We start from the raw sequence: 20404 nt of genomic DNA on the forward strand, positions 1-20404 counted from the left end.
AAAAGACATGAAATTGTAAAGGGAAACAAATATACTGAAATGTAGTTACCTAAATAGTCTTTTAAAATCAAATCTGTGATATAGTAACACCTGTGCCTCTTTGTGAATGCATTAAATAACAAGACCCAGTGCTGGGTTTTAGTTTCACAGCAGTGATGAGTATACATGAGCCATGAAAACATCTGTGGTGTCTCCTGATAACAAAGGCTCAAGTACTCTGTTTTACTCTGTTTAACAACTGTAGTTGGTTGACTACATTCGTATTAGAACTAGGAAAGGCTGCGTTTCAGTTAGAAGTGAATAGGAATAAAGATATAATTTGTTTTCCATCCATGTTCTTGAATCCCATGTTGAGAAGCCCTGATCTAGAGAGAGAGTATAGAGGAGGCCTCTGGATCTGCTCATTTCCTTAAGGGCCTCTTGGAGTCCCCTCAAGGGATGCCAGGGCAGCAGAGAGGCAGCCAATATTTGAGGAGGAAAGAGCAGAATGTGGGTAGATGATGCTCTTTTGACTCTTCATCCAGTAGAATCCCTTCTCTTTCTCTTACTGTTTTCTCCCACCTTCAACCACCCCTACCTGCTCCCTTTTCTGCTCTCCCCACTCCTCTTTCAAGTTCCCAGGGCTAGGAGCTGGGGTAGCAGGGTAAGGGAGAAGCCCCATTCTTCTGTCCCTCCATCCTGGAACTGGATGGTTTGATAGAGGCAGAGAGGAGGCCACCTCGGGCCCCCCTGCAGGGCCTCAGCCTGTGGCTCCCTCTTGTTCCAGCACTGTTCTGAAAGGCTTCAGGAAACCTCTGATGCTAGATGATGTCTGGGATATTGAAGACGCGGCTAAAACAAAGGTACTAGTCAGCAGGTTTGAGAAGTACATGGCGGAAGAGCTACAGAAGGCCAGGCGGGCGTTCCAGAAACGGCAGAAGAAGAAAGCCAAGCGGAACCCTGGAGCCAGCATGAACGGCTTGGACAAGAACCAGAGTCAAAGCCAAGATGTCCTTGTCCTGGTAACTCTGCCATGAGTGTCTGTTCAAATGTCCTGCACGTCATTGGTGTCCTGGTGATGGTGATTCTGTCCTTACCTTTTTACAGCACTTTACACTTTGCAGTACATTTTATATTAGTAGTATTCACAATACTATCACACTACTTTAGTGATGGATGCTTGGGATGTAATGTAGTACTGTTCTCTCTCCTTTGGGGTATATATGAAATTTTTCTCAATGTCTTTCTTAGCAGAAAAATAAAACAATACCTTAGCATTGCTAGAATTCGCATGTTGGTGGGATTTAGTGTTAGCTAATTAATTTTTTTATTCACCTGAAAATATTTATTGAGTAGCATTGTGCATTGGAGACCATTCTGGGCACAGATATAAAGAGTCCTGAAGGAGTCCTCATCTTTACAGAGCTAAAAAATAACTAATAAACCAATACATATGTTACCCTTTCAGAGCAGGAGGTGCTCTTAAGAAAACATGTTTGTGTATTTGGAGTGAACTGCTTCCTTAGAGTAACAGGAAGAAGCTTCAGAGGAGGTGATATTTGGGCAGAGATCCAAGGGATGAGAAGAGCCCATCAGAAGGAAGCCTGTTCCACTCACAGGGGGTGGGTTGTGAGGCTGAGAGGGGAACATGGTTGGTTTGTTTGGAAAGGAGAAAGAGAGTGCGGGAGCATGGAGAGAGAGGCTGAGTGTGCAGGGAGGTGAGTGCAGGAAAGTGGGTGGGTATAAAGTGGTATAGACCCTCATGGGCCATGGTGAAGAGTCTGAATTTTAAGTCTGATGGAAAGCCAGGAGAAAGTTTTGAGCAGAGGAGTAATGCAATCAGATTTACATTTTTAAAAGTCCACTTGGGTAGCTGCCAGGAGAATGAATGATTGGGGTCGGGGCAGGGGCAGTGGAAGCTAAGATATAGGCTGAGATATAGGTAGTTGTTCAGGCAAAGAGACCGATAAGATGGGAGCTCAGTGACAGCCATTATAAGAGGATGCCACTGAGCCTGAGAATCTGGAACTGGGGGCCTGGCAGGACAGGAAAAGGAAGTGTAGTGGGTGAGTGGTGGTGACACCGCACACGGTAGATTCCCAGGGTTGCTCAGACAAAGCACCACAAACTGCACGGCTTAAAACAACAGAAGTGTGTTGTCTCACAGCTCAGGAGGCCAAGAGTCTGAAGTCAAATCATCAGGAGAACTGCGCTCCCTTCAAACCCTATACGGGAGAAAGCTTCTTTGCCTTTTCCACCTTCTGGGTTTGGCCAGCAGTCAGTCCTTGGTGTTCCGTGGCTTTTGGATGTGTTACCCCACTCTCCGCCTCTGTCATCACGTGGCCTCTTCCCCTGCCCCCCGTCTGTCTCTCTTCTTACAAGGACACCAACCATATTAGAGTAGGACCCATGATGCACTCTGATGACTTCATCCTAACTTGATTACATCTGCAAGGCCCTATTTCCAAACAAGGGCACAGTCTAAGGCACTGGGGTTTAGGACCCCAACATTCCTTTTGAGGGGGATTCTATTCAACCCGTAACATCCCACAATAACCTCAAGCAAGAAGAGAATGAAAAGTCTTCTAAGCATCTGAAATATATATTAATATATATGTTAGCATGTCCATGCCCTTCCCTCCCACAATGCCCCACAGGCCCCCCCTCAGAGTCTGTTCCATGTTTTTACATGCTACTTTCATCTGCTTTGTTGCCTGTTTTCCTAATCCAAAATAGATTCTAAGCATCAGTTAAGAGATGAGAGGGGAACAGTGACAGCAGCTAAAAAGGTGGATGGGACCAGGCAGTGAAGAGAAGACTCAAACCTGTTCAGTGATGGCCACAGGGATCAGGGGCTAACGCTCAGGAGCTGGTCAGTGAAGACAAAGTCTTACATCATGCACTTCTGCAAGCACTGCTTGTTTGGTTTTGTCCCCAGGAAGAAACTAAAAAGAAAAAAAAGAAGTCTGAGACCACAAAAGACTTTCCCAAGTCCTGGCTGGTGAAGGCGCTCTTCAAAACTTTCTACGTCATCCTCCTGAAATCATTCCTGCTGAAGGTGGTGTATGACATCCTCACGTTTCTGAATCCTCAGTTGCTGAAGTGAGTCCCCAGACCCTGGGCTGTCTCTTTAGGACCTCCTCGGCCACTCTGCTTTTTGCTCCTTGTATATGCAGGCAGGAGCCTATTATTAAGTTCCTAATTTAAAAAAAATGCTCTTAATTTTCTTCCACCTTACAGCATTGTGTTCATGAAAAGCACGAGGCACTTTTCAAGGTCTAAAATAATGTCCTTTAGCCTTCCTCTTTCCCATATCCTTTTCCTCATAGGAAGCCGAGTACTTCTTAGGGGCATTTCTTAAACAGAATTGCTGTGAGCTGAGCTGGGTCCAAGAGGTGGGCCTCATACCCGAGGAGAGTCTTGTACGCAGTCGTTGTAACCTCATTGCTCCCCAGTCACACCTTACGTGGGCGGTTCCAGTTAATCATGACATGACTTCAGTCTGCCAGGATCCATGGAATACACTATCCTCCAGGGGAAACCCTTCTAACTCACGCTGGCTATGTGTCCTAATTCCTTTCCAGGAATAAATCAACTTGCCACACATAGCTCCTTCTACCAGGGGGTAGGGAAAGAGAGGATCAGAGAAAGCACGGCAGCAGCAGCTCTGTGGGGTACACAGTATCCTGTCTCACAGCTGTGGGTCATCAACCCTTAGCTCCTGCTGCTCATCTCCAAAGGCGAGAGTGCTGGCATGGCTGTGGAGCTCAGTCTTCCAAGAGCATTGAACTGTAATCACTTCAGTTACCTCCAGGGTAGGGCAGGGTAGCTGGCTGTGCAAAGTGAGAGTAAGGAGCCCTCGGAGGCTTGATGTCAGCACTTACTTGGTTTTGCTCTGGCAGGTTGCTGATCGCCTTTGCAAATGACCGTGGAATCTATCTGTGGACTGGATATCTCTATTCAATTCTCCTCTTTGTCGTGGCCCTCATCCAGTCTGTCTGCCTTCAGTATTACTTTCAGCTGTGCTTTGTGCTGGGCATGAAAGTGCGGACCACAATCATGGCTTCTGTATATAAGAAGGTATGTGGGGTATGCCAGGGATCACCAAAGAAAATCCCCTTGGTAAACAGGACCCTTTGTTCCACGATTGAGGAAAACTTGATGGAGGTGATAACTGACCGCAACACTGAATTTTGGCTAACCATACAGCCTTCTTTAGACATTTCTTAGGAAATTAAAATGAAAAGTGTGTATATAGACATAGAATATGTGTGTGTGGTGGGGGGTGGGTGGTGGTGGTGGAGTGTACCCTACTGCAGGGAAAAGCTGGCAAACTCTTCTCTGCCCAGGATCTGCCTTTCAGCCTTGAAGGCTGGCATACCATCTCTCTCTTTCTTCTCTCCACAAGCTGACAACATCTTAGGATAGAATGTGAAGTCAGAAAAGAAGCTGACCAAGGGCAGACTCTTAAAATCGCCAACATTTAAACCAAGTACTACGTGAAACTGGGCTCATGAGACCTGGTGTATCCATCTCAAATCACAGTTTTACCATAGACTAGTATACTCTGTGGACCAGGGCTCCATCTCCCTGGACTGTCTTTTCCCTAGTGATTTCTTTTTCAGTCTTGAGTGTCAACCAACTCCTCCTCTGCCTGATTCCTTTTTTGGATTTGTAAATATCAACACCCTCACTCCAATTATTAAATTCTGCAGACTTGGGAGCTTTTCCATTTCCTTAAGATGATTTTGCCCATCTTCCCTCTGACCTGTTGCTTTATTATTCTTATTTTTCCTATTTTTATACATGCCACATGACATGTGGGATCTTAGTTCCCTGACCAGGGATCGAACCTATGCCCCTTCAATGGGAGTGTGGTGTCTTAACCACTGGACTGCCAGGGAAGTCCCTGACATGTTCCTTTTAGTGTTTGATTTTCTCAGAGCAACTTTATTTCCCTCTGTCCTAGACACCAAAGTGAAGTCTCATTTTTTCCCTTAAGAATTGAAAATAGCCAAATATTGTTGTTCAGTTGCTAAGTCATGCGACTCCATGAACTGCAGCATACCAGGCTTCCCTGTCCTTCACCATCTCACAGAGTTTGCTCAAACTCATGTCCATTGAGTTGATGATGGCATCCAACCATCTCATCCTCTGTTGCCCCCTTCTCCTCTTGCCCTCAATCTTTCCCAGCATCAGGGTCTTTTCCACTGAGCCGGTTCTTCACATCAGGTGGCCAAAGTATTGGAGCTTCAACTTCAGCATCAGTCCTTCCAATGAATATTCAGGGTTGATTTCCTTTAGGATTGACTGGTTTGATCTCCTTGCTGTTCAAGGGACTCTCACGAGTCTTTTCCAGCACCACAGTTCAAAACCATTAGTTCTTTGGTGCTCAGCCTTGTTTATGATCCAACTCTCATATCCGTACATGACTACTGGAAAAACCACAGCTTTGACTAGACAGACCTTTGTTGGCAAAGTAACGTCTCTGCTTTTTAATACGCTATCTAGGTTTCTCATAGCTTTTCTTCCAAGGAGCAAGTGTTTTTAATTTTGTGACTGCAGTCACCATGTGCAGTGATTTTGGGGCCCAAGAAAGTGAAATCTGTCACTGTTTCTACTTTTTCGCCATCTATTTGCTATGAAGTGATGGGACTAGATGCCATGGTCTTTGTTTTTTGCATACTGAGTTTTAAGCCAGTTTTTTCAGTCCTTTTCCACCTTCACCGAGAGGTTCTTTAGTTCCTCTTCGCTTTCGGCCCTTAGTGTAGTCGTTTGCATATCTGAGGTTGCTGATATTTCTCCCAGTAATCTAGATTCCAGCTTGTGTTTCATCCAGCCCAGCATTTCACATGATGTACTCTGCATAGAAGTTAGATAAGCAGGGTGACAATATACAGCCTTGACGTACTCCTTTCCCAATTTGGAACCAGTCCATTGACCCATGTCCAGTTCTAACTGTAGCTTCTTGACCTGCAATCAGGTTTTGCAGGAGGCAGGTAAGGTGGTCTGGTATTCCCACCTCTAAGAATTTCCCACAGTTTGTTGTGATCCACAGTCAAGGCTTTTTAGTGTAGTCAATGAAGCAAAAGTAGATTTTTTTTTTAATTCCCTTGCTTTTTTGATAATCCAGTGGATGTTGGCAATTTGATCTCTGGTTCCTCTGCCTTTTCTAAATCCAGCTTGCACATCTGAAATTTCCCAGTTCACATATTGTTGATGCCTACCTTGAAGATTTTGAGCATTACCTTGCTAGCATGTGAGATGAGTGCAATTTGCTGTAGTTTGAACATTCTTTGGTGTTGCCCTTCTTCAGGATTTTGAAAACTGACCTTTTCCAGTCTTGTGGCCACTGCTGAGTTTTCCAAATTTGCTGGCATATTGAGTGTAGCATTTTCACAGCATCATATTTTAGGATTTGAAATAGTTAAGCTGGAATTCCATCACCTCCACTACCTAATGCTTCTTAAGGTCCACTTGATTTCATATTCCAGGATGTCTGGCTCTAGGTGAATGACCACACCATCGTGGTTATCCAGTTCATTAAGACCTTTTTTGTACAGTTCCTCTGTGTCTTCTTGCCACCTCTTTTTAATTTCTTCTACTTCTATTAGGTCCTTGCCATTTCTGTCCTTTATTGTACTCATCTTTGCATGAAATGTTCCCTTGGTATATCTAATTTTCTTAAAGAGACTTTTAGTCTTTCCCATTCTATTGTTTTCCTCTATTTCTTTACATTGTTCACTTAAGAAGACTTTCTTATCTCTCCTTGCTATTCTCTGGAACTCTGCATTCAGTTGGGTATATCTTTCTCTTTCACTTTTCTTCTTTTCTCAGCTCTTTGTAAGGCCTCCTCAGACAACCACTTTGCCTTCTTGCATTTCTTTCTTGGGGATGGTTTCAGTTCACCAGCTCCTGTACAGTGGTACAGACCTCTGTCCATAGTTCTTCAGGCACTCTGTCTACCAGATCTAGTCCCTTGAGTTCCCTTAATAATTGAAAATAATCAAGTAAACTTCAGCTTAAAAAAGAAATGAAAAGAAAGAAATGGAAATAGAGTAGTGACTCTAAGCCTGAGGGGAAAATTCATCCAGAAGGAGATGATACTTTTGATAGCTCAGAACATCAAACAGTTGCCTCCTCTTCCTTTTTTCATCCACCACTGAAGTGTTCCATCATGGTGATTTCTCTGTTAAAGTTCCTGGTTTTCTCCTTTGCCTTCTTCTTCTAAAACTCCAAGATGACTTTTGTCTTTCCTGAGTAGATGCTGACTGGACGAGAGACCCAGAGAGGTGATCCAGATGTCTTTAGATCACAGGTCTGGTCAAGTTCTTTGAACCCCTAAATAGCCTCACACTGGAATTTGTCTTCTACAAAATTTTTAATCCCTTTATTCCTTGTGGAGTAACTGTGTTTCTGTTGGTTCGCAGGATATGAGGTCACTACCCAGGCTGTCTCAGATATGTCCATGAATGTACACTTTTACAATTGTGACCGTTCATTCCTGCCTCTCTGATTCTTCATATATTCCAGGTTTTGCAATTGTCACAATTCACACAAAATGTGTAAAATAGAGCCTTTAATGAGACCCCATTCAAAGAAATATTCTCCTAAAATGGAATTTAAAATTGACTAATTTTATGTTTAGATTATACTTCATTTATGAAATGTTATGAAACATATTTTACATCCATTGCCAGTTCATAGCTCTGTGAAGTAACTGAATCATCCCTGTTCTAGAGAGAAGTAGGGTTTAGATCATTTTAATGGCTAGAATCACATAGATAGGCCCTGACTCCTGACAAGGGCTATTGGGACTATATTCTTGACTTTTTCACTCTATTGAGATTTATTGAGAAAAGAAAAGTATTGCAATTACCTTGAAGGGTAGTTAGATAATACTTTTTTCTTTTACTTTTCAATACCGAAGGGGAGGCATAGCAGTGGACTGATTTCTCTAGCATCTTGGTGGCCTAATGATTTGTGAAATTTACTTCTTTTTACTGTACAACAAAGCATCCTGATATATTCTAAAGACTGCATTAATGGATTAAGATGACAGTAGAACTTTTAGGAGGAGACTGAAGGTGGTATCTAGGGCCACTCATAGCGCATATGCTGCCTGGTGGGAATGAAGCTTTCCTTCCTTTGGAAAGATGTGGGCCACACCAAAGGGCTGCTTGGGGAGCATAGTGCCAGCTGGTTTCATGCAGCTACCCCCTCGGCCCCCAGCCTCTTGTCTGGGAGCATTTGTACAAGACACTGCCATAAGTCATTGACTGTGGGTCTCAGTCTTCTCATCTCTCTGACATGATGGTTCATGATGCAAGAGCCAGGCATTTAGATAGTGTCCTCAGATTTCCTGACAATAAACAAGTCATTTTGCCTCCAGTATGTGAGCCCCACAGTTTTCCCCGCTATTCTAAGGTCTCTGTCCTTCTTGGGAATGGCTGCAACCTCCTTACAGTATGGCTCCAACATTGCCCCATTAAAGTCTGCAGGGCCAGAGTCAGTACAGGCTCCCTCCCTTCATTCCTCTGTGCCTCCCATCCTTCAGTATGTGATTTCCCCACTGTGTGTAGGTAGTGAATTGGACAGAGGCAGCCCTTGTCCTTAGAGTTTTCTACTGATGGAGAAATAGGAAAACACAACTAGAGTTCCGTGTGATGAATGTAATGGCAGAGATAAGCACTGGGGAATACACAGAAGTAGCTAACCCAAACTTGGGAGTCAGGGAAGGCTTCTCAGCAGTTCCACCTAAGCTTAACACTAAGGGATAAATAGGAGTTTTCCCGGTAAGACCAGTGTGTGTGGGGGAGCGGGTGTTGGGGAAGGTAGATATAGCAGGAAAGACTGGTCAAGAATGAGAGAACACTGTTAAGATTTAGCAGCCAGAAGATCACAGCCCCTTGGAAGTTATGTCCATATGGAGCCCATCCTTCTACTGTCTTTCACTGCCTTCCTGAATCCCCTCTCACTTCCCAGTCTCCTTGGCTTTGTCCATGCGTCTCAATTCCAATCTTTATTTTCAGGCGCTGACTGTCTCCAACCGGGCCAGGAAGCAGTACACCATTGGAGAAACAGTGAACCTGATGTCTGTGGACGCCCAGAAGCTCATGGATGTGACCAACTTCATCCACCTGCTGTGGTCAAATGTCCTACAGATTGCCTTGGCCATCTACTTCCTGTGGGCGGAGTTGGGACCCTCAGTCTTAGCAGGTGTTGGGGTGATGGTGATCCTAATCCCAATTAATGGAGTACTCGCCACCAGGAATAGGGCTATTCAGGTAAAGAAACAGTCACTGGGGATATGTACATGTTCTTCAAAGTCTAAAGTTTTCTTAGTTTATTCTGACTGGTGATTGGAGTTTGGGCAAGGCAAGGCTCATAGGAGACTTGCCACTGTCCCAAACGAACTTGGCTTTATCTTCCCTTTCCATCTTCTGACCACTTTTAGGGTTCATATTTCCTGTCTTCATTCATGTCCCTAATTGGAGAGAGAAGAGCTGCCCAGGGACCCTGCGTATAATGTTTATACCCTGCTATGCTGGGCTGTTCTTAAAAAGTAATTATGACCCTGGTTCTCTATCATAGCATTATAAACCAGCCACACAGAGCCATCACAAGAGCAAACCAGACTTTATGCCTAAATCCTGGCAATTGACCTTATTCCCACCAGGTAGCAGAGCTCTCTGTGGACAGTCCTTATCTCTGCCAGAAATCATATTCTGGATGGGTGAACTCAATGGTATATGTGACTTAGTCATTCATTCGTTTTGCATTCACTGAGTTACAAATATTGGCCAAAAATTCATTTGGGTTTTTCCTAATGCAGAAAAACCTGAGTGAACTTTTTGGCCAACTCAATATTTTAAAAATGCTTATTACACACCCTATTTCTGGGGGAACATGGCAGAAAATTAGACATGGCAGCAAATTAGACAAGGCTTTTGCTCTCATGAAACTTACATTCTGCTTGGGGTGGAGATTCAGGCCGTAAATAAGTAAAAACAAAGAAGGAAAATGTCAGTAGTACTATGCAGGGAATTAAACAGGGTGATGTGAGCGTAGGGAGTGGTTTTAGGTCCTGGGGTCAGGAAAGGCCTCTGAGGAGGAGACATTGAGCTGAACTCTGGAACCTGAGGGTAAGGGAGGAAGACTTGGGTAAAACCTGGGAGGAGGGCAGAGTCAGGCCAACACTGTTCAGGCCCAGAAGGGTGGTGAGTGTGGCAGGAGCAGGGAGAGCAAGGAGGAGAGTGGGAGACACAGCCCGTCACTGGGCACCTCAAGTTCTCACCGAGCAACAGCCGCAAGTGCCACTGAGATTTAGCATCTGAAGCAAACCTGGACCCGCTCACGTGGATGTTTGTTCTGTTACTCTTTCCTGGCAGGTTAAAAACATGAAGAATAAAGACAGCCGTTTAAAGATCATGAATGAGATTCTCAGTGGGATCAAGGTGCGAAGCTGAGCGTGGGTGGCTCTCTGGGCACGGTGACAGCCACAGTAGCCTCTTGGCCTTAACAACCTGCTTGAGGTTGTGGACTCCTGCTTCTGAGCCTGGGGTGTGTCCCATGACTCCTGATCCATCCAGCCACAAGTCTCCTGTTTCTTCTGCTACTCCTCTCAGGCTTTCTTTTGATCATGATTTCTATTTATGTATGTTAAATAGTTTGTTTCGTTCTTATATTTTACTATAAAGGTTGTCTGATGTGGACAAAAGTAGACAGAATACTATAACGAACCCCCATGGACTTGCCACCCAGGTCCAGCAATTATCAGCAGGACCTAACCTGTTTCATCTACATCCCCACTCCCCACTTCATGCCCTGCTAGATTATTCAAAAGCAAATCTCAGATATTTTGTCATTTCACTGGTAAACACTTTGTATGTATTTCTAAAAGAATGACTTTAACGTAACCACAATACCAATAGCATATCTAGAAACAAGACCTTCTTTGATACCATTAAATTTCCCCAATTGCCTCATACAAGCCTTTTTTTATTTTATTTTTTACTGTTGGTTAGTTTGAATAAGGATCCAAAAACTGTCCACGTGTTGCATTCAGTCAATAGTACTTTTAATCTACAATAGCCCCTTGCCTGCCCCCTTCCTGGTCATTTGATAGAAGAGTTTGTCTTGTTTCCTATGCTTGCTTGTAAATTGGTGGTTAAATATAGAAACTTGAGTAGATTTAGGTTTATTTGGTTTTTGTTTTTGTTTGGGATGGGGTTGGAGGACAAGGGGTTGGGTAGTGCTGTGTGCTTCCAAACTTAGTGATGGTGAGTGTTTATGGGGTCCAGGCATTGTCAGCCTGATTCACCCTTTATTGTTCTTTCACCAAGAGCAGTGATTTGTGGCCCTGGCAGCACATTTCAATCTCGTGGGAGATTTGTAAAACCCACTGAGGTTTGGGCCTTACTTCAAACCATCTAAATTGAACTCTTGGTCGGGGGGGCGGGGGGAGGGGTGAAACCCAGGCATGTATATATTCTTTTGTTGTTGTTCTTCAATTTTATTTTATTTTTAAACTTTACATAATTGTATTAGTTTTGCCAAATATCAAAATGAATCCGCCACAGGTATACATGTGTTCCCCATCCTGAACCCTCCTCCCTCCTCCCTCCCCATTCCATCCCTCTGGGTCGTCCCAGTGCACCAGCCCCAAGCATCCAGTATCGTGCATCGAACCTGGACTGGCAACTCGTTTCATACATGATATTTTACATGTTTCAATGCCATTCTCCCAAATCTTCCCACCCTCTCCCTCTCCCACAGAGTCCATAAGACTGTTCTATATATCAGTGTCTCTTTTGCTGTCTCATACACAGGATTATTGTTACCATCTTTCTAAATTCCATATATATGCATTAGTATACTGTATTGGTGTTTTTCTTTCTGGCTTACTTCACTCTGTATAATAGGCTCCAGTTTCATCCACCTCATTAGAACTGATTCAAATGTATTCTTTTTAATGGCTGAGTAATACTCCATTGTGTATATGTACCACAGCTTTCTTATCCATTCATCTGCTGATGGACATCTAGGTTGCTTCCATGTCCTGGCTATTATAAACAGTGCTGCGATGAACAGTGGGGTACACGTGTCTCTTTCCCTTCTGGTTTCCTCAGTGTGTATGCCCAGCAGTGGGATTGCTGGATCATAAGGCAGGTCTATTTCCAGTTTTTTAAGGAATCTCCACACTGTTCTCCATAGTGGCTGTACTAGTTTGCATTCCCACCAACAGTGTAAGAGGGTTCCCTTTTCTCCACACCCTCTCCAGCATTTATTACTTGTAGACTTTTGGATCACAGCCATTCTGACTGGTGTGAAATGGTACCTCATAGTGGTTTTGATTGCATTTCTCTGATAATGAGTGATGTTGAGCATCTTTTCATGTGTTTGTTAGCCATCTGTATGTCTTCTTTGGAGAAATGTCTATTTAGTTCTTTGGCCCAGTTTTTGATTGGGTCATTTATTTTTCTGGAGTTGAGCTGTAGGAGTTGCTTGTATATTTTGAGATTAGTTGTTTGTCAGTTGCTTCATTTGCTATTATCTTCTCCCATTCTGAAGGCTGTCTTTTCACCTTGCTAATAGTTTCCTTTGATGTGCAGAAGCTTTAAGGTTAATTAGGTCCCATTTGTTTATTTTTGCTTTTATTTCCAATATTCTGGGAGGTGGGTCATAGAGGATCCTGCTGTGATGTATGTCAGAGAGTGTTTTTGCCTATGTTCTCCTCTAGGAGTTTTATAGTTTCTGGTCTTACGTTTAGATCTTTAATCCATTTTGAGTTTATTTTTGTGTATGGTGTTAGAAAGGGTTCTAGTTTCATTCTTTTACAAGTGGTTGACCAGATTTCCCAGCACCACTTGTTAAAGAGATTGTCTTTAATCCATTGTATATTCTTGCCTCCTTTGTCAAAGATAAGGTGTCCATATGTGCGTGGATTTATCTCTGGGCTTTCTATTTTGTTCCATTGATCTATATTTCTGTCTTTGTGCCAGTACCATACTGTCTTGATAACTGTGGCTTTGTAGTAGAGCCTGAAGTCAGGTAGGTTGATTCCTCCAGTTCCCTTCTTCTTTCTCAAGATCGCTTTGGCTATTCGAGGTTTTTTGTATTTCCATACAAATTGTGAAATTATTTGTATCTGTGAAGAATGCTGTTGGTAGCTTGATAGGGATTGCATTGAATCTATAGATTGCTTTGGGTAGTATACTCATTTTCACTATATTGATTCTTCCAATCCATGAACATGGTATATTTCTCCATCTGTTAGTGTCCTCTTTGATTTCTTTCACCAGTGTTTTATAGTTTTCTATATATAGGTCTTTAGTTTCTTTAGGTAGATATATTCCTAAGTATTTTATTCTTTCCGTTGCAATGGTGAATGGAATTGTTTCCTTCATTTCTCTTTCTGTTTTCTCATTATTAGTGTATAGGAATGCAAGTCATTTCTGTGTGTTGATTTTATATCCTGCAACTTTACTATAGTCATTGATTAGTTCTAGTAATTTTCTGGTGGAGTCTTTAGGGTTTTCTATGTAGAGGATCATGTCATCTGCAAACAGTGAGAGCTTTACTTCTTCTTTTCCAATTTGGATTCCTTTTATTTCTTTTTCTGCTCTGATTGCTGTGGCCAAAACTTCCAAAACTATGTTGAATAGTAATGGTGAAAGTGGGCACCCTTGTCTTGTTCCTGACTTTAGAGGAAATGCTTTCAATTTTTCACCATTGAGGATAATGTTTGCTGTGGGTTTGTCATATATAGCTTTTATTATGTTGAGGCATGTTCCTTCTATTCCTGCTTTCTGGAGAGTTTTGATCATAAATGGATGTTGAATTTGGTCAAAGGCTTTCTCTGCATCTATTGAGATAATCATATGGTTTTTATTTTTCAATTTGTTAATGTGGTGTATTACATTGATTTTGCGGATATTGAAGAATCCTTGCATCCCTGGGATAAAGCCCACTTGGTCATGGTGTATGATCTTTTTAATGTGTTGTTGGATTCTGATTGCTCGAATTTTGTTAAGGATTTTTGCATCTATGTTCATCAGTGATATTGGCCTGTAGTTTTCTTTTTTTGTGGGATCTTTGTCAGGTTTTGGTATTAGGGTGATGGTGGCCTCATAGAATGAGTTTGGAAGTTTACCATCCTCTGCAATTTTCTGGAAGAGTTTGAGCAGGATAGGTGTTAGCTCTTCTCTAAATTTTTGGTAGAATTCAGCTGTGAAGGCGTCTGGACCTGGGCTTTTGTTTGCTGGAAGATTTTTGATTACAGTTTCAATTTCCGTGCTTGTGATGGGTCTGTTAAGATTTTCTATTTCTTCCTGGTCGAGTTTTGGAAAGTTGTACTTTTCTAAGAATTTGTCCATTTCTTCCACGTTGTCCATTTTATTGGCATATAATTGTTGATAATACTCTCTTATGATCCTTTGTATTTCTGTGTTGTCTGTTGTGATCTCTCCATTTTCATTTCTAATTTTATTGATTTGATTTTTCTCCCTTTGTTTCTTGATGAGTCTGGCTAATGGTTTGTCAATTTTATTAATCTTTTCAAAGAACCAGCTTTTGGCTTTGTTAATTTTTGCTATGGTCTCTTTTGTTTCTTTTGCATTTATTTCTGCTCTAAGTTTTAAGATTTCTTTTCTTCTACTAACCCTGGAGTTCTTCATTTCTTCCTTTTCTAGTTGCTTTAGGTGTAGAGTTAGGTTATTTATTTGACTTTTTTCTTGTTTCTTGAGGTGTGCCTGTATTGCTACGAACTTTCCCCTTAGGACTGCTTTTACCGTGTCCCACAGGTTTTGGGTTGTTGTGTTTTCATTTTCATTCGTTTCTATGCAAATTTTGATTTCTTTTTTGATTTCTTCTGTGATTTGTTGGTTATTCAGCAGCGTGTTGTTCAGCCTCCATATGTTGGAATTTTTAATAGTTTTTCTCTTGTAATTGAGATCTAATCTTACTGCATTGTGTTCAGAAAAGATGCTTGGAATGATTTCTATTTTTTTGAATTTACCAAGGCTAGCTTTATGGCCCAGGATGTGATCTATCTTGGAGAAGGTTCCATGTGCGCTTGAGAAAAAGGTGAAATTCATTGTTTTGGGATGAAATGTCCTATAGATATCAATTAGGTCTAACTGGTCTATTGTATCATTTAAAGTTTGTGTTTCCTTGTTAATTTTCTGTTTAGTTGATCTATCCATAGGTGTGAGTGGGGTATTAAAGTCTCCCACTATTATTGTGTTATTGTTAATTTCTCCTTTCATACTTGTTAGCATTTTTCTTACATACTGCGGTGCTCCCGTGTTGGGTGCATATATATTTATAATTGTTATATTTTCTTCTTGGATTGATCCTTTGATCATTATGTAGTGACCATCTTTGTCTCTCTTCACAGTCTTTGTTTTAAAGTCTATTTTATCTGATATGAGTATTGCTACTCCTGCTTTCTTTTGGTTCCTATTTGCATGGAAAATCTTTTTCCAGCCCTTCACTTTCAGTCTGTATGTGTCCCCTGTTTTGAGGTGGGTCTCTTGTAGACAACATATGTAGGGGTCTTGTTTTTTTATCCATTCAGCCAGTCTTTGTCTTTTGGTTGGGGCATTCAACCCATTTACGTTTAAGGTAATTACTGATAAGTATGATCCTGTTGCCATTTACTTTATTGTTTTGGGTTCGAATTTATACACCGTTTTTGTGTTTCCTGTCTAGAGAATATCCTTTAGTATTTGTTGGAGAGCTGGTTTGGTGGTGCAGAATTCTCTCAGCTTTTGCTTGTCTGAAAAGCTTTTGATTTCTCCTTCATACTTGAATGAGATCCTTGCTGGGTACAATAATATGGGCTGTAGGTTATTTTCTTTCATCATTTTAAGTATGTCTTGCCATTCCCTCCTGGCTTGAAGAGTTTCTATTGAAAGGTCAGCTGTTATCCTTATGGGTATTCCCTTGTGTGTTATTTGTTGTTTTTCCCTTGCTGCTTTTAATATTTGTTTTTTGTGTTTGATCTTTGTTAATTTGATTAATATGTGTCTTGGGGTGTTTCGCCTTGGGTTTATCCTGTTTGGGACTCTCTGGGTTTCTTGGACTTGGGTGATTATTTCCTTCCCCATTTTAGGGAAGTTTTCAACTATTATCTCCTCAAGTATTTTCTCATGGTCTTTCTTTTTGTCTTCTTCTTCTGGGACCCCTATGATTCGAATGTTGTAGCGTTTAATATTGTCCTGGAGGTCTCTGACATTGTCCTCATTTCTTTTAATTCGTTTTTCTTTTATCCTCTCTGATTCATTTATTTCTACCATTCTATCTTCTAATTCACTAATCCTATCTTCTGCCTCTGTTATTCTACTATTTGTTGCCTCCAGAGTGTTTTTAATTTCACTTATTGCATTATTCATTATATATTGACTCTTTTTTATTTCTTCTAAGTCCTTGTTAAACCTTTCTTGCATCTTCTCAATCCTCACCTCCAGGCTATTTATCTGTGATTCCATTTTAATTTCAAGATTTTGGATCAATTTCACTATCATTATTCAGAATTCTTTATGAGGTAGATTCCCTATCTCTTCCTCTTTTGTTTGGTTTGGTGGGCATTTATCCTGTTCCTTTATCTGCTGGCTATTCCTCTGTCTCTTCATCTTGTTTAAATTGCTGAGTTTGGGGTGTCCTTTCTGTATTCTGGCAGTTTGTGGAGTTCTCTTTATTGTGGCGTTTCCTCACTGTGTGTGGGTTTGTACAGGTGGCTTGTCAAGGTTTCCTGGTTAGGGAAGCTTGTGTCGATGTTCTGGTGGATGGAGCTGTATTTCTTCTCTCTGGAGTGTAATGAAATGTCCAGTAATGAGTTATGAGAGGTCTATGGTTTTGGGGTGACTTTGGGCAGCCTGTATCTTGAAGCTCAGGGCTGTGTTCCTTTGTTGCTGGAGAATTTGCTTGGTATGTCTTGCCCTGGAACTTGTTGGCCCTTGTGTGGTGCGGCATGTATATATTTTAAAAGCTCTCTAAGTGGTTCCAATATGCAGCCAAGGTTGAAAACCACTGTCATAAAGGTTTTAGCAGCCGCTGTTGATCACTGCCTTGTTCTATTATTTCATTGCCAAAGGGTGATGTTTTAATTCCTTTGTTCCTTTGGCATTGCTCAGCGGGAATTCTGTAATGAAGAATGATTTTTAATCAACTAGTTGGTTACTCTAAAATAAAGGACAGGTAGGATAAATACACACTTCTGTCCTCTATTTACTAGCTTTCAAAATAATGCATTTCATCAAATTCTTCTTTAATCTAGACATTTTTTGAATTCATAGACTTTTTTTTTTTACTTTTTATTTTGTATTAGGGCATAGCCAATTAACAGTGTTGTGACAGCTTCAAGTGAAGGGACTCAGACATATATATACATGTATCTGTTCTCCTCCAAACCTCCCTCCCATCCAGGCTGCCACATAACATTGAGCAGAGTTTGGCTGAATGAATGGACTTTAATATTACCCTAAACTTCTTGAAAATGAAAAGAAGCCCCTTTGAACATCTGATATTTCTGCAGACAGAGCGCTGATATGCCTTACTGCCAATGTGGCAAAATGAGAAGATAGACCTGATTTTGAGTCTTAGCTCTTACCACTCATTAGATGGTGACTTTGGGCAAGTGACTTAGTCACTCTCAACCTGTTTCCTTATTAAAATGGATACAATAATTCTGAAAGAGTAAGCAGCTACTTCTTCTTGGTTTGCCCAGAACTTTCCGGGTTTAGCACTGAAAGCCCCGAGTCCTGGGCAACCCCCTTTAGTGCCAGGCAAAGTTTGTCACACTTAGGATTAAGTAAGACAGAGTACATAAAATGTTGTGTACCTTCTAAGTTGTCAACAACTGCAAGCTGCCTTTCTGTTGTTGTTGTTCAGTCACTAGGTCATGTCTGACTCTTTGTGACCCCATGAACTGCAACACACCAGGCTTCCTTGTCCTTCACTATCTCCTGGAGTTTGCTCAAATTCATGTCCATTGAGTCAGTTACCTTTCTGTAATCACCCTTTATAAGCTGAATTTGTACCTCCCCAGTTTGGGGGAGTGTTTCCTAAAACCTGTGTGTGGGGGGTTGCACCTGATTTCCTACTGGGGCAACAGTGTAAGCTGTACTCTTCTCTATTATTAGATCCTGAAGTATTTTGCCTGGGAACCTTCATTCCAAAACCAAGTCCACAACCTTCGGAAGAAAGAGCTCAGGAACCTGCTGAAATTTGGGCAGTTGCAGTCTGCAATAATGTTTCTCTTATACTTGACTCCGGTGCTGGTGAGTGACAGGAGTCAGTGGGCAGGGTCAGCTTTCTGGAGAGAAAGGTCTGTTTAGATAGATGAGAGGTGCCTGCACCTCTAGGCCTGACCCTGAAATCCAAGGAACTCGGACCCACTTCTTAAGTCATCATGCTGTCCTTCCTACCTCACGGCCCCTAGATCTAGTTTCACCCTTAGAAACAGTTTGATTACCTGGCTGCCTGGAGTAACTACAGGGGATTCAACATGAATGTGGTACCTAGGCATGGCTGCATGGGAAGGCTTCTCATCTGTAGGAGAAGGAATGCTGATCACAGGAGCCAGGATTCTCAAGCTCTGGTCCTAGCAATGCCATTAATTGACTTTGTGACCTCAGGCAGGTTAGTTCCTCCTCTTCTGGGCTCAGATTTCTCTGTAACATGAAAGGTTGAGATACTCCCTAAGACTCCTTCAACTCTGATACAGTACTTAGAACAAGGCTGCTTGATCCCTTTTGGAACAGATCACTGACGGCTCTTCTTTTCCAGGTGTCTGTGATCACATTTTCTGTTTACGTCCTGGTGGATAGCAGTAATGTTCTGGATGCACAAAAGGCCTTTACCTCCATCACCCTCTTCAATATCCTGCGCTTCCCCATGAGCATGCTTCCCATGCTAATCTCCTCCATGCTCCAGGTGGGTAGGATCTCTCACTGCCAGCTGAGTGTGTTCAGTTGCTCAGTTGGGTCAGACTCTTTGTGACCCCATAGACTGTAGCCCACCAGGCTCCTCTATCAGTGGGATTTTCCAGGCAAGAATACTGGAGTGGGTTGCTGTTTCCTTCTAGCCCTGGTTAAAAACCTTAGATTCCAGAATGACTGGTATGTCCTATCTCATTTCCAAATTCTGCTGGTGAACCTTCACTTAGAGAGATTGGTTTGGTCTCTGGAGACCAACAGCATGATTTAGTAAAGTCTTTTAGTAAGTTCTTTGAACCCCTGTTTTTCTGACTATAAACTGAGGATAACCATACCAATCTCATACACCTAACAGGGAGACAAGGTTTTGAGAGTGTTTAGTGAGACTATGATGATTAGCTCTGCTCCTGGAACATTTCTAAGCCCTTTTCTTGGTTCAGTTTCCTCCATATATTTCCAGTACTCTTAGGGTATTTATAAAGCATTAGGGAAATATGGCACAAAAGGAGAGAAAAGGCTTCTCTCTCTCAATTAAAAAAAAAAATTGGCTACACCAAGTCTTAGTTTTTTGTTGCAGTATGCTAACTCTTAGTTGCAGCATGTGGATCTAGTTCCCTGACCAGGGATCAAACCTGGATCCCCTGCACTGGGAGCAGAGTCTTAGCCACTAGATCAGGGGACTTCCCTTTGTCCAAAGACTTCTCTTTGTGTGAAGCCACATAGTGATAAAACCAAATGCAATCTGGGAGCCTCAAGCTGTCAGAAAGCTAAGTTTGGAATCCAGTAGGCTTAATGGCACCCTACTCCAGTACTCTTGCCTGGAAAATCCTGTGGACGGAGGAGCCTGGTGGGCTGCAGTCCATGGGGTCTCTCAGAGTCAGATATGACTGAGTGACTTCACTTTCACTTTTCACTTTCATGCATTGGAGAAGGAAATGGCAACCCACTCCAGTGTTCTTGCCTGGAGAATCCCAGGGGTGGGGGAGCCTGGAGGGCTGCCGTCCATGGGGTCACACAGAGTTGGAGATGACTGAAGTGACTTAGCAGTAGCAGCAGCAGCAGGCTTAAGATGGTCCAGAGGGAGTGTCTGGGTCCTGAAAACTGAGCACAGTCACTGAGATGGACCAGGTACCAGACCTCAGGAGGGTGTTCCCAGGGAGGTGGTAGACTGGCGAGGCAGCCAGGATAACAAAGTGTGGTGACCTGTGTTCATCCAGAGGTGACTGGCTTCAGAGAGTTCAGGCCCTAGGAAGAACCAGGGTTTAGGAGGGGCCCTTCTGGTCCTGGAGGGTGTTAAGAAGGCTGGTAGATCTGGCTGAGAAAGAAACAACATGCTCTTTTTAGAGTCAAATGGTTTATCACATAGATAGCAAAAGCAGGATCAACAAAGGTGACAAGTCTCTGCAAAACAAAGGGGCCAGATGAGCAGGCGAGTGGGCAGCGAGGCCCTCTACAGGAGCTGATCCACACCGCAGCCATGCAGT

General features: G+C 42.4%; 1 protein-coding gene across 15 annotated transcripts in view; it reads left to right on the forward strand.

The window, feature by feature from the left end:
* ABCC2 (ATP binding cassette subfamily C member 2) overlaps positions 1-20404 on the forward strand; it is a 79609-nt gene that overhangs the window by 25604 nt on the left and 33601 nt on the right. For all 15 annotated transcript variants that reach the window (XM_044934901.2, XM_044934897.1, XM_044934899.1 and 12 more), the window contains 7 exons: positions 767-1001; positions 2918-3081; positions 3882-4059; positions 9012-9266; positions 10371-10436; positions 18126-18263; positions 18772-18918. In XM_044934901.2, the coding sequence (XP_044790836.2) occupies positions 767-1001; positions 2918-3081; positions 3882-4059; positions 9012-9266; positions 10371-10436; positions 18126-18263; positions 18772-18918 (1183 nt within the window). The remainder of the gene's footprint in view (positions 1-766; positions 1002-2917; positions 3082-3881; positions 4060-9011; positions 9267-10370; positions 10437-18125; positions 18264-18771; positions 18919-20404) is intronic.

This window comes from Bubalus bubalis, chromosome 23 (assembly GCF_019923935.1).
Source record: "Bubalus bubalis isolate 160015118507 breed Murrah chromosome 23, NDDB_SH_1, whole genome shotgun sequence".
NCBI lineage: Eukaryota > Metazoa > Chordata > Mammalia > Artiodactyla > Bovidae > Bubalus > Bubalus bubalis.